Genomic DNA, 14,785 nt, shown 5'->3' with positions numbered 1-14,785 from the left:
GATCTGCCTACATATGACGCAGCTTGGCTTCTGAAAGCAAACTTTGACTCACGAGTGTCCGTACAGTTTAAATGTGCATCTACACGTGAAGATAATTTACAATACAGCACCATTACCTCTACAACAATTTAAAACTGTGACTGAAGATAAAAATAAGCTATTGAGCAGATCTACTAAAGTGCCCCGACTACTCCCGTTTATGAGCTTCAACTCGTTAACCTCATGTAATGTGTTCGCGTCCCAGATGGAACCTGAAAGCTGATGGATACTCACGGTGTGTCGAGCTTTTTGAATTCGGGAATGGGCTCAGGCTTCTTACGGGACATGAACCAGTAAACTACAAAGCCGACAATGACGGAGAACAGCAAGAGGTCCATGGTGCTGAAGAGAGATGCCTCTTCATCCACTGCGGGCTCGGTGTGGGTGGTCTCGGGGTCCATGTCTGGCATGTGGGTCCTCTGCGTGAGGAAACACAGAACACAGCTAAAGTGAAAAAAAAAAAAAACAATACAAAAAACAAATAATTGACTATTTTTCCTGGTCATAAATTTATTTTTTATGTATTTGGGGTGGAACATCATTCAGTTACTGTTCAACACACCACAGATTTCACAGATTTAGATCCAAAACAGCCCATTAACTACAGGCCCATGGTTTACAGTGAACATGTCACTGACATGAAGATGCTGCCATCGATCTGTGAAATTCACATTTTAAAACAGGCTGCAAGTTAAACTCCAAATAAACAAAGCTTATAAAGGCTAATGCACACAGACAACACCCTTGCTAACATATGTAAGCAACCTGCTATGCATTATAGCACACAATGACACCTTGTGTTCACACAATAGTAGACAACTACGATTTGCATTTGGCTCAGGATACTGTGGCATTGTAAACCACCGCCTTCGGTGCATGAGGAATTTCTTGTCGTGCAGCAACAGCACCGGCTCTTTTCATACCGAGGTCGAGAGGACCTAATGTTCTGAGCGTTCAGGTTTCAGTTTGGTTCACAGACTGAAAACAATGACACTAAGCTTCTTTGATCCTCTAAGATGGCTAATGAACAACTAGCCCTGCAGACATTCACTCAGTGCTACCATGCACACTAAACTACACCAAGTCACTGGTTTATTAAGCAAACTATTTCATAGGTAGCTCAGCCCTATCACAGTCTGTACAGGAGTCACGGTGATAAAAGTCACATGATAGCCCAACATAATAAAAAACATTATCAACCAATTCCTAAAAAGGATTTTTCACAAATCTTTAAAGTATTGTAGTGTGATTGCATCTAATTTAATCTCAGATAAGTTCATGTGAAGTTAGGAAACTTCCAGTGAGATGAAAACATCAATTACATAGATAAATTAATCAAAAACTGATGAAAATTCAACAAAGACTGATGAAGATAAAATGCTCCAAATGATCCACACCCTTTAAAAACACTTGAAAATATAAACAAGCCACATATGTTTTGCAAGATATAAAAATATATAAATCTTTGATTGTTTAAGTAGAACTAGCTAAAGGTCTTATTTTAAATGAACTCTTTCAAACCCTTTTAGTGAGCAGGTTATTCAAACAGGTAGCGTCATCAGAAGCCAAATGTCACTGTGACTATACAGAAAAAACAAACTCCACAAGCAGTATCCAAGTTAAACACCCCAGAGGCACCCCTCCAACAACATAGTGACTTCCTGGGAGGATCAGAGAACTCAACCTGAGAGCAAAACCCACACCTTCTCTCAACGTCACAGTGAGTTACATAAAGGTCGATTTATCACAAAGAAAACGGTTACCTACAAAGCTACTTTCAGCTGCGCACTTAGTGACAAAGTGTTGCAACGGCAGGTAGCTACGCATGTTTGGCAACTTTTTTTTTTTTTACTTTAACTCCAGCTTCCCTTCCTGATGCAAGCCAGAAGAAATTTATGTCTCCTCCCCAGCTTAAACTTAAGCTCTTTCACTTGTTAGGTGTGTAAATCACTACATAATGGAGCCACATAGAAAACTCGTGCCAATTTGCTTCAGGCTAAAGACACGAGAAAACAGTGACAATTCACCAAATATGACTAATAACTCATAAAATCTCTAAACATCCACGCTTACTTGTTCCTTGCTCATTTCTACAACTGCTGAGTAAGCGCAATGTGGAAAATGAAGTTACACATTTGGATGAACCTATTCTCATAGTTAGTCTAAAAGCTTTACCTTTACTCCCAAAAAGTGGCTGCTGCCCACTCCACTCAGTGTGTAAGGGGAAGGGCCACATATGCTGACCCAACCCTCTTACCCTCAAGTTACAACACAAACCGGTGCCAAGCCCTTACCCTGAAACCATGTATTAACCTTCAACCTGGTAAAAAGCCAGACAAAAAGTTATTTTAAAACCAGGGATGTCAAACTAATTTTACATCATGGGCTACATACAGCGACTTCAAATCAGCCGGACCTGTGAATATCCCCTTTCTGTCAGTGTAAAGAAGTTTAATCCCTCATATAGGAAAAGTTCAACAGTACATATCAGTTTTTCTACGTGATAAAGAAATACTGCTGTAAAAAACAAACAAACAAAAATATCCATCTCTTTGGGCTCAATTCACAATACATAAATATAATTAACAGAAAACGTTCTGTAGCTAATCTCTCAGAATGTTTTATTATCAAACAAGGTTTTTCTAAATCTAAAGTTTTTAACTGTGGATCTACTGTGAAAAGCAGATAGTAGGAAGGAAAAAAAGGATCTTAATTACTTTTTTTTTTTTTTAGACTGAAAAGGAAAAAGTTAAAAAACTGAAACTCCAAATTTTGTGTCCTCCTTCACACTAGTGGGCCAGATTGGAGATTTGCTGGGCTGATTCTGGACCCCTGGACCTTTTATTTGACACATCTGTTTTTATAAAAGAATGACGACCTAATCTTGGTATTTAATGTTAGTTTTACTTTCCTGTGACAGAAAGAAGACATCTACAACTCACAAGTAGCCGGTTCAGTTATTGCGTCATCATAGGTGCCCTTTTTACACAGTAACTTTCTAATGACCTGCATGTGACTCCTTCAGAGATACCTGTAATGTAGTCATAAAAGAAAACCTTGGGTAAAACTATATGAATAACGCTTTTTATTTTTCCTATATCCTCACCCATATCAAACACATGTGTATGGGCTCAAAATGTGGTCATAAATATTTTGTACTTGTAAAAAAGATTTGTGTGTGCGTAAAAAAGATTTGCGTGTGGGTAAAAAAGATTTGCGTGTGGGTAAAAAAGATTTGCGTGTGGACTTAGCCCAAAAAAACCCCTGCAAGTTACAAGTACGAATTTTGACCCTATTTTTCTTCCTTTCATCTGTCACACCTCACATGACATTGACCGATCAATGTCATGTCAATCACAAATGTAACAATCCAATCAGTAGTGATGTGCGATACCACTGATTTCCTTTCCGATCCGATACCAATACTTTGTACAAAAACTTATTTTATTTATTGTATCTCAAATTATAGCATCATAATGATTACAGGACATCAGATTACTTGTTCTTATCACTTAATAATGCAGAGTTCATCATATAGAAATAAAAAACCTGAAGTTGTGCACTATTTGAACACCTTGCCAGCAGCACTAAAGGACTCCGTGACTCTCGCCCTTGCAGCACCTGTCCCTGTCCTCCTCTTCAGTTCACCTCAACATACGCTTGTCATATTCTGTGATATGATTTACTCTGAGGTGTTTGACAAGGTTAGTGATGTTGCCACAACCATACATGCCAACCCTCCCGATTTTTCCGGGAGAATACCGAATTTCAGTGCCCCTCCCGAAAATCTCCCGGAGCCACCATTCTCCCAAATTTTTCCCGATTTTCCACCCAGACAACAAAATTGAAAAACCATATTGCAGAATTCATAGCGCGGCCCAGCCAATTCCAGTTTCCAACAATGGCGGCAGCGACTTATTTCTCTTTCTGGGTCGCAAAAAAACTTTTAACATATTTTCAGGTGAGAATGTAGCTGTGTAAACTTCACATATCTGAGCCGATTGACACATCGTTTTCAAACCCCCGCGGTCTTTCGCTACTCGGGTTAATAAATATAAAATATATATATATAAAAGTCACTTTGATAACTTAAAAATGTTATTGTTTGGCTCTTTCAGTGTTTTATTTCTTGGTGAGTAAATCGGTTTGGCTGAGATTAAAATTATTAGATTAGATTAGATTAAATTAAATTTAACTTTATTAATCCCTCGGGAGGTTTCCTCCGGGGTTTCACACAGCTGAATAAACGTCAAACAGAAAATGATTAAACAGAAGAGTTTACGTCAGTGCCCGGTTATATTTTAGATAGCAAGGAGCAGACGGCAGCGTTTCACTCCACCGAGGGAGCTCGTGACGTATTATGGTAAATGGCCTGTATTTGTATAGCGCTTTTACTAGTCCCCCCTAGGGACCCCAAAGCGCTTTACACACCCAGTCATCCACCCATTCACACACTGGTGGAGGCAAGCTACAGTTGTAGCCACAGCTGCCACTGACAGAAGCGAGGCTGCCATATCGCACCATCGGCCCTTCTGGCCAACACCAGTAGGCGGTAGGTGAAGTGTCTTGCCCAAGGACACAACGACCGAGACTGTCCGGCAACCTTCCGATTACAAGGCGAACTCCCAACTCTTGAGCCACAATCGCACTACCTGGCTTTCTTTAGACCACGAAGGCCGGGTCCTCAGGTGGAAGCAGCCTCTGAATTTGGACACCCCCGCTGTTTCCGGGCCGGCCAATAATAACGGTGACATTTAACGTATTTTATCCGATAAATAAACCCTGTAAAATGTATTTATCACCCCCCCCAACAGCCCTTTTGAATGTCTCCCTAGTACGGCCACAACACCTCACTCTTGGAGCACTTTTTTGCCACATGTATCGCAAACCACGTGTCAGCTGTTTGTGGGGGTGAAATACGTCCGCACAATTGCGCTCAGTCATTGTTGTGAGTGCGCACGCCAAGGCAGTGTTGCAAACTCCTCAGTAAGGAAAATCGCTATTGGCTGTCCTAAAAGTCGCCAAATTACGTCATCGCCTAATTTGCATAATTGGTCATGCTAATGTAATTGTAACCTACGCTGTTGGAGAGAGAAATAACATCGTGGAAGAGACATAAAGTGAGTAAAAACCGTCCTAAATGCAGTTAGAATTTATTTAGAACTACAAATTAAATTTCTTTTAGCAATTATTGTTTTTTAATGTCACAATTCCAACCCTGCTCCTTTATCCGGGTCTGGACCGGCAAAAGTGACCCGAAATTGGCACTCTGGTGGAGTTACTTTGTGTGTGAGAGTGTGTGTTTATAAGTAGTTTTAAACCTTGTGATCCACAAAACAGCATAACAGTAAAAGAAGAACTGACTGCGTTACAGTCAGTGCGGGAGCAGCGGCTTCGCCCATGCGCGATTCATTTGCCTTTTGGACGCACAGGTGTGAACGTCTCCTGTCCTGATAGCAGCTGGGGGAGGACTATCCTCCGCCTGGGAGCGCTTTGGCACGGGTGAGGTGCCCAAGGCAGCACTGCTGCTTGTTGAGAGTAAGAGCAATACGCGTTTTCACGTCAAAAAGTCGTCATAAATAAGTCTCCAATAATACCAGAAAAAGTCGCCAGATTTGTCGCTAGTCGCTTTTTAGAAAAAAAGTCGCTAAGGGGGTCTGAAAACTCGCTAAATATAGCGACAAAGTCTCTAAGTTGGCAACACTGCGCCAAGGGGCTGCGAGACATTTATGCAGCCGTATTTCGCACATGACTATGAAAGGCGGAAGAGGAAGTAGTTCCTTTGAATGTAGATAATCCAAATGTTATAGTTTCTTTCCACTGTGTTCCTGTTAATGATAAACTACAAATTTACTCTAAATTACTAAAATATCGATATTTTAATGTGAGAATCGATTCTAGAACATAAATGATTGGTATTGGAGGAATCGATATTTCAGGATCGAATCGCACATCACTACCAATCAGAGAACAGATGGGTTTGGCTGTCGGAGGGGCGCTTTTTTTGAACTGCAGGTCTTTGAAGGGAATAAATGCCCTTTTACATGCCAACCCAGCGTTTTCCTTCATCACCACGAAGGAAAACAGTCTGTGGTCGTCCGAGTTTGGTGATTTTTGTGTCACAGGTCTACGTGTTTAATATAGGGACTTCCACAGCCTTTTCAACAGCGCTGCGGACCGCGGGGTGGGGGCGGGCAGTGTTTTGGAAATGACAGTCTTCATTACAAAGCTTTCTTCGTTATGAATTAGCATACATGTTTTTATTGAACATTTGAAGAACCAGCAAAAAAAAACCCAGAAACTCTTGTAGAGGACATAAAGTCAGAGATAGAAAAGACAAGGAGCAGGTGCATCTAGTACAGGTAGAGCTGCTGCAAAAACCCACAGAGCCCAGCAGCCAGCGCAACAAATTCTGGATCCTTTGCTTTTAGTTAGCATTAGCAGCACATCCTGCGTCCGATGTGAAAGGACTTTTATGCTGCGCACTGTGACTCACAGCAATGGTCCCGGGTCAGCCCTGACTTTGTGTTAAACTAATCCTAAAGTAATAATGGTATTTCTAACCACTGATATAGCACAACTTTATCCTTTCAACAGCTGCTGAAAGCTAGGGGACCTAGCTGCTATCGGATATTTATATAGAGATCCTCCAGCTTCAAACTGTATTACCCTTCAAGGACCTGCAGTTCAAAAAAAGCGCCCCTCCGACAGCCAAACCCATCTGTTCTCTGATTGGATTGTTACATTTGTGATTGACATGACATTGACCAATCAGATGAAAGGAAGAAAAATAGGGTCAAAATTCGTACTTGTAACTTGCAGGGTTTTTTTTGGCTAAGTCCACACACAAATCTTTTTTACGCACACACAAATCTTTTTTACGCACACACAAATCTTTTTTACACATACAAATCTTTTTTACAAGTACAAAATATTTATGACCACATTTTGAGCCCATACATGTGCCCTAAAAGATCACTGACTTAAATGATTTATGTGGTTGTTTAAAAGTACAACCACATAAAGTGAGTTGTTAATTTGGGGCAAAAATGTCCAACAACACCAGAAATCTGATAAAAGCGAAGCAGATCAATGGGGACATCACTACGGTCCAGCTCCTTCACCTAAAATAAATATGCGTTTCAGTCACGAAAGCGTTATCAGCTGTGGGACAGTCCAGATTGACCCACGAGTGAGTGTGTGTGTGTGTGTAGTACCACACGTAATGTCACGCTACACACCGGTTATACTAGTTATGAGTGTCAGTTAGCTCTGTTATAGCAGACTTAATCCCATTTTACACATTACAAATTAATAAATAACCGGCGGAACCGGGCTCTGACTATGTTCTGGAGAGTGACAAAGGTGGCTGTAAACACATTACAGAAAATACCGGTGAACGCAGACACGCAATAGTTTTATAAATTGCACGTTTAAAGATGATCAGATTCTACTTTAAATTGTTCGTGGCTTAAAGATTATACAAGTTGACCTCAGTTTGCGTAACACTGGAGTCGGCTGTAGTCTACAGCTAATATCTGATGTAAAAGCGTAATATTGGCTCTGTCTCACAGGTTTCTAGTGATGGTGTAAGTCCGATATCGCTTAGGTTTGAGTCTCCGCACACTGCCACAGAGCGCTAGTCGACGTAAACCAAATAAAAGGCAAGTTTTCTCAGCATCTTACCTTAACTGCCTCTCTCCTCTTTGTACAAGCCTCTCGCACAGCTCTCTTCTTCTTTTCCTGGATTTACGGCAGACTCTTGGCGTGCTCGACGCGGAAGGAAACTTTACGCCATGCAGGATCAAACCAACTCCGTCCTGGAAGCAGGGGGGTGTCCGGGGGTGGGGTTTGAACTGTGAAGGCCAGTTTAGCCTCGTCATGTTATTTTTTGGAGAAGTTGAGTGTCTGTGTTTTCTGAAGACGTGATTCAGCTTAAAAATGAATGATGTAAAAAAAAAAAAAAGAAAGAAAGAAAGAAAAAGAAAAAAACCTACTTAATTTTATTTATTGTATGGGTGTTTTTTAATTTAGACTCGCCCGTGCATATCTAATCTGGCTCAGTAAATAGCAGGCGAGGTGAGCAGAGGAAGGGTCAGGGTTATGTAATACAACGAACAGAACAAACTCCATATATCTCTAAGAAACTGAGAGGTACTCTCATCAAACGTGACCTCGCAAGTTTAACTTTATATTCACAGTGCCAAGGACACGTAACAGCCCCACAATCCGTCAGGCTTTCTGCCTGCGTGTTCAGATACTTTCATTAGGTACACTCACAATGAGAACGGTTTTAAATTTATTGACAAGTAAAATTCAATAAAAACGTTAAAGAGTACTCGAGTACAAGAATAGCAGTAGTAGTACAACTCCTGCACTGTTTGGAAAAGAGTGTATTTGTTCATGTACACTATGGTACACTTTTAAAGTAAACAAGATTTTTTTTTAAAAATAACAACAAAAAAAAGCAAACAAACTGGCCTTTGTACACAGTTTAATTATTCCAGCCAAAACCTGTTGGTAGTAAAGCAAACTTTACTTCTGCTGTGTCCAGTCACTGAGGCCTAACTCTATCTTTGTCCACTGAGTGAATGTTTATTAAATAAATAAATACACAATTTTCTTCTAATCTGTTTCTATTCAGATGAACTGTAGGATTTTTTTCTCTACTCATTAATACAAATAACTGAAGGCTTTTTCAGTTACTAAAACATGACAAAGTAGACTTGACGTCTGTACTCTGTAATATCACCTCACATAAACATGTACTTTGATAGGTACACCGGCTCAGCTGTCTCTAAACGCAAATAGAGCCACTGCCTCTTGTTGGTAATGCAGAAGAGCATCTCTGGATACACGGCATTGCGCCTTGACACAAATGGGCTATAGAAGCAGACGACCACCTTGGGTGCCACACCTGTCAGCTAAGAACAGGAGACTGAGGATACAGCTGACGCCAAAGTTGGACAATGGAAGAATGTTGTCTGGTCTTTTTGCCTCACAGGGTTCAAATCCAGTGTCCTTTCTGTGTGGAGTTTGCTTGTTCTTCTTCCTGCCCTCTATCAATGATAGTTGATGTTGTGATAGTATGGGGATACTTGGCACACTGTGCCCATTAGTACCAACTAAACATCAACTAACCATCGTTTAAAAACCACAGCCTGCCGATCCTATCCATCCCTTTGTAAGCACAGAGTACACGTCTTCCAATGGCTGCTTCCAGCACGATATGACATTATGTCACAAAGCTCAGATCATCTCAAACTGGTTTCTTGAACAAGACAATGAGTTCATTGTACTCCAATGTCCTCAACAGTCACCAGATCTCACTCCAGTAGAGCACCTTTGGGATGTGGTTTAACAGGAGATTCATATCATGGATGTGCAGCTGGCAAAACTTTATCAACTGAGTGATGCTATCATTTCAATATGGACCAAAATCCCTGAGGAATGTTTCCAGCTCCTTGTTTAAAGTAGAAATTCAGTCAATTTTCTTGTTTATTAATAACTGTAAAGGCACTTTATTATGATGACACCAAATGAGCATTAACAATAAAACATGAAATGGAAAAAACACTGATCTTTTTTCTTTTTAGCCCAGGCTGTATTGTTTGCTAATCATAAGTTTAACACATAGAGAAATAAAATATAACATGAATTACTCATTATAACATTTAACATAAAATATAGCTGAAGTTGTGAAAATAACATTAAGGGCTACAAACAAAATTGCAGAAAATCTGTAAAATAATGACTTTATTGGAGAGTGATGCTTGTCTCTGAACATGTAAGTGATATGGATCATAACTGAACATTTAACTGCGAGTGATTAGTCATTTTACACAATACAATGCATACAATGCATATTGTAGGCAATACACTTCTAATAAGTCTATCCATCCATCCATTCGCTTCCGCTTATCCTTTTCAAGGTTGCGGGGGGCGCTGGAGCCTATACCAGCTGTCATAGGGCGAGAGGCAGGGTACACCCTGGACAGGTCGCCAGTCTGTCGCAGGGCTAACACAGAGACAGACAACCATTCGCGCTCACATTCACACCTATGGTGTAATTTGGATTAATCAATTAACCTATCCCAACAATCTGCATGTCATTTAACGGTGGGAGGAGGCCGGAGTACCCGGAGGGAACCCAAGCAAACATGGGGAGAACATGCAAACTCCACACAGAAAGACCCTGACCTGATGGTGGAATTGAACTCAGGACCACCGTGCCGCCTTGTAATAATTTCCTGCATCACAGGCTCTTTGGCTTCTGATTCCTGGTCTTTAGCTTCTGACGAACGACTGCAACAGTGGTGAAGAAGTTTCCCGCGAAGAGAATAAGGAAGCAGAGCCCACACACTGAAACCTGGGATGACATTAGAGCATAGAGAAAATGAGTAAGCAGAAGAGGATGAGTCGTATCCTAAACACAGTTACCAGCATGTAATCTGTGCTAATGGTGACTGGATGTCACATAGAAACTGTAAAACCTGGTGTGTATGAGACCACTGACCTGCCATTCTTTACACTCTGGGAGCTGAGCCATTCTGAATAGAGACAGCCCGTTGAAGAGCTGCCAGAACTGAAAGACAAACACGAAGCCTCAGGGTTTGTTTCAGAAGTAGTGATTGTAGTATGCAGACACAGAGGAATGCTAAAGATCGAGTTGCTATCAAGATCAGCAAAAATCCAAACACTGCCTCCAGCCGCCTAAATACAGTCGATATTAAGTCTTACATGACATCAGCATTTTTATCAGTGCCTATTCCAGCTAAACCAGGAGTGTCAAACATGAGGCCCGGGGACCAGGAAAGGCCCGCAAAAGACTCGAAACAGGCCAACTGGACATCTTGAGAAAATGTGAGGGAGTGAATAGATTTTTTACCAGCTGTTTCACTTGTCATAAGTTTTACAGTTTTTCCCATTGATAAAAACACCCCCCACCTTGCCATTCACCTTGCACCAAAAATAATTAAATTACCTGTTTTTCCATTATGATGGAAATGTCTCTTTTTTGTTTGCTTCTTTTTGTTTTTTGTTTGATTTACAGTGAGTTAGCAGTAAAAAATAATAATACATTTTTTTTTTATTATTATAGGACAGTCTGGGTAATGAACCAGCAGAACTTTTTCTGTAATTTTACACACATTTTTCATGTTTTTGAATGGTCCTGCCCATTTAACATCAAAGTAGCCTGTATGTGGCCCACGGTGTAAAATGACTTTGACATTCCTGATCTAAACCATGACAAAGCATGATTCTTTTTTTTTTTTCTTTTTTTTTTAATGCAAAATAAGCAGCTAGAAGAAGAAGCTTGTCAGTGTCACACAGACTGTACTCACATGACCAAAAAACAGGAAGGGTAAAAGAAACGTCAGCCCTTTCCACATCCAGGACTGAAATCCCTCTACATACAGAAAACACACAACAGTTTTATATTTTTGTAGGTCTGTTTTTACTTCCATATATGATTACAGCGAGGCCTGTGGTCACATTTCATTTAATGAATATAAAATCTGCCTGCTACGAGTGTCTCACCAACAGTCAGATCCATGTTGTGTCTTTCTCCCAGGGCTCGCAGTCTGTACAGACATCCGCTCTGATAATAGCACTGCAGACACTGAACGAAACCTGAAGCAAACAGTGATCATCAGGGTTTTGTTTGGTTTTAAAGAGTGTTAAGAGATATATTCTAAAACACTTCTTCAGCTGAGAATCAGATAGGAGAAACACACAGTTTTACTTGTTGCTTAGCAAGGGCAGCTCTGAGCTCTTGCACAAGAGTGAGTGGGTGTTTGTTCCTTACATTGGAATGTGGAGGTGTATATGTATGTGTGTGTGTGTGCGTGTGTGTGTCAGAGTGTGACCCTATAAATGACTTCCCTAAACCTGCTGGTCTGGAAAATCCAACAGTTCATCTATATGTAAAAAAGGCACTTAGACTAAAACTGACATAGCTACGTTTATCCTACCGTAAAACAATAAAAGAAGGTACGACCTTTCCCATACTCCCAGGATGTGGGTGTGAATGCCAGAGCACTCTGGAATGCACACAAAGCCTTTGCAGACTATTAAAGATCGCACATCCTATCACTACCATATGTAAACTTATAATATTAAAAGATTATACTGACTACTAAGTACAATTTTCTATTGACAAAAAGAAAAGAAAAGAAAAGCTGGAAGTGTGAAATAAATAAGACCTTACTTTGATACAGAGAGTAGGCGAGGAACTGGTTCCTGAACATGTGGTACAGGTTTCCCTCTGGCCTTTGAGGATTAAAGGGAGGGCATTTGTAAATAAAGATTTAGAGTTTAAATGTGTTTTAAAGAGCATCAGGGTTTTTTTTTTTTTAACCTATTCTACTCACCAAGTCAGCATTACACTGGACAAAACCACTGATATGTAGTGATGAAAAACCCACCAACCTTTGATTCTGTAATGCACAAGTTCTTTAATAAATAGGTCGTAGCAATTTATGAAAAAGATGATCGTGATTGGAGGTGCTGACCTGGAGCCATTGGTGATGAGGATACTCTCCCTGATAGTTAAGGTACAATAGTACCACACCAGCAGAAAATTGAGGATTACGTCAGAAAATCTAAAGCCAAGTGTTACGTTTAGAGAAACAGTGTCAGCTTGTATCTCACACAGTTGCATTCAGTTATTAATGATGACATTACGCTTTACCTGTAGCTCACAAAGAAATAGCAAATGAAGGAGAACAGCAGCAGAAGGACTGTGAGGCACAGCTTGAACTTCTCATATTCATCTTTGTAAGCAAATCTGCAAAAGCATAAGTTCGGAAAGAGTGAAGGATTGTCGAAATCCAGCTGCTGAGGACAGCTGTGCCAATGAAAGCACTTATCTGAATATTAGAGGTGTGGCAGGATAAATAAAAGTGGTGCTATAAAAGTGACTCAACAGAGAAAAATGCAAAAGTCAAATATTTATACTCGGCGCTTTGGGTTTGATGGTCAAACTTACTTTGACTGCTTGTTGAAAAGCGTGACATTCACATTTCCAAGAACCAGACTGAGGTAAAGGCTGTAAGATCAAACAACCACATGATTTTTTCTCTTTAGGTTAAAAAAGTGTTTTATTTAATGAAAGTCAGCTTATATTTTAAAAGCTATTGATTACCTATTTTTCTTGGGAAGGAAAGCCTCCATCTGAAAGAAAGCATTTGGTCGAATCTTGATTTTCTCTTTTATTTCATCCAGAATCCTGGCATCTTCTTCTGATGACCCTTTGCTGGATCTGACAAGTGACATAAGAGCACAAGATAACTTTGCATCATTGAATTGTCTCAGCCACTTCTAAAACCAAAGATATGACTGTTGTTGTTTATTTCTTCGCCAGTGAGGACACGTCAAAACTACTGAGTCTAATTCATAAAACCTGGTGGAAAGTTGGAGCAAATGCAAATTAAGGACCCAAAATGAACTGCATGGCAGCATGCACTCCCTAAATGTTTTCCACCATACTGTCTGTGACGATTTGTGTGTAACCTGACTGGCTCTATTTCTTCTGTAGGCTAATTCACTGTAAAAGTCCAGTTAATGCACTAATTTTAATTTCACAGGTCTTTTAAATTTCTTTGTGGTGTCATCCACCACAATTAATATTTAACTAATTTAGTAAGTAAGGAACACTTGTGGTGAACTGGTGAGTGTGCCAACGCTGTAAAACGTTCAAATCATAAATTTAGAACTGCGATAGTATTTCTTTTTTGCTTTTTTTTTGTGGAAATGTGATTTTTAATATTTGTATGGCCATTTAAAACAGTTTAGGATTATAGGCTGTGACCTGGACCCCTGCAGGGACTAAAGACTTGCAGCCAGTGTTAATGCTGCTCAGCTATTGGTCTTGTAGCAACACACTGGATGAAGGTTATGGGAATGTGGGACGAGGTATAAAGCCCAAGTTTCTCTTGGATGTGTTCATTTGAGTGTGAGTGTTAGAAAGAAAGCACTTAGGTGTAGGAAAGTTTTGTGTGTGAATGAGGCATGTTGTATAAAGTTCTCTATATTAGTTGTAAGACTCAATTCAAGGCTTACACACCTGAAATGAGCAGAACTCCCCACAATTCTTATGATGCAATGCAAGATATAATTTACGTTGTTGTACATCTGTGTACGTGTGTATCTCTAGGTGTGACTCACACTTACTTTTTCACCAGTTGGGATATCTCATTCAGTCTTGTCCTCTGACGGGAGATAGAGGAAGAGCAGTTGTTTTGCAGTTTGGAAAGTTCATCCAGTTTCTTTAAATACATTCTGTGTGTCTCCTGCAGGACATTAAGAACACAAGGTTATAACAACAACACAGGAAACATATCAATTAGAAGAAATATTTCAACTTTTTCAGCTTTCTGTGGATCTTTAAAAGAACATCATATATTCAGTATACAGTGCAAGGCTGTCCCGAGACTCTAAACTGATTATGGGCAGTTTCTTACCTGAAGTTGCTGATACTCTTCTTCCAGACCTTTCCATTCCTCCAGGATGTTTTTCAAATTTTCTGACATTTTGTAAACAGTAGCGCTAAAAACAGCACATCAGCTTAGGGTCGATGGTGTTCGAGCACCATGAAATGAGTTGAAATGTGATGGCGAAGTATTCCCAGGGTGTGGATCACGTCTCCGTGTGCAGTTGATTGCATAAAGTGAACTTTGACTGGTACAAATGTGCAAGATTTTGTCTTGGACATTAATCTCTTTTTATCACAGTGTTAATTTAT

The 14,785-nt window shown here is 40.1% G+C and overlaps 2 protein-coding genes across 2 annotated transcripts in view; both read right to left on the bottom strand.

The window, feature by feature from the left end:
* Positions 1-449, bottom strand: part of porb (P450 (cytochrome) oxidoreductase b) — a 20,139-nt gene extending 19,690 nt beyond the window's left edge. The window contains exon 1 of the mRNA XM_084950430.1: positions 274-449. Coding sequence (XP_084806556.1) covers positions 274-449 — 176 coding nt within the window. The remainder of the gene's footprint in view (positions 1-273) is intronic.
* On the bottom strand, positions 376-14,785 carry tmem120ab (transmembrane protein 120Ab). Its single transcript, XM_084950432.1, has 13 exons — positions 14,505-14,785; positions 14,215-14,333; positions 13,187-13,303; positions 13,031-13,090; positions 12,734-12,829; positions 12,555-12,644; positions 12,414-12,479; positions 12,251-12,312; positions 11,581-11,673; positions 11,385-11,449; positions 10,556-10,624; positions 10,240-10,408; positions 376-458 (listed from the first exon to the last, which is right to left on the bottom strand). Exons 1-12 carry the CDS (start codon positions 14,571-14,573, stop codon positions 10,295-10,297), a joined length of 1,020 nt encoding a protein of 339 aa, XP_084806558.1. The 5' UTR covers positions 14,574-14,785; the 3' UTR covers positions 376-458; positions 10,240-10,294.

The sequence above is a fragment of the Perissodus microlepis genome, chromosome 14, assembly GCF_051167445.1.
Source record: "Perissodus microlepis isolate ML-2025 ecotype Zambia chromosome 14, ASM5116744v1, whole genome shotgun sequence".
NCBI lineage: Eukaryota > Metazoa > Chordata > Actinopteri > Cichliformes > Cichlidae > Perissodus > Perissodus microlepis.
The sequence above is the reverse complement of the archived record's forward strand: the minus strand, read 5'-3'. Positions and strand labels throughout refer to the sequence as shown.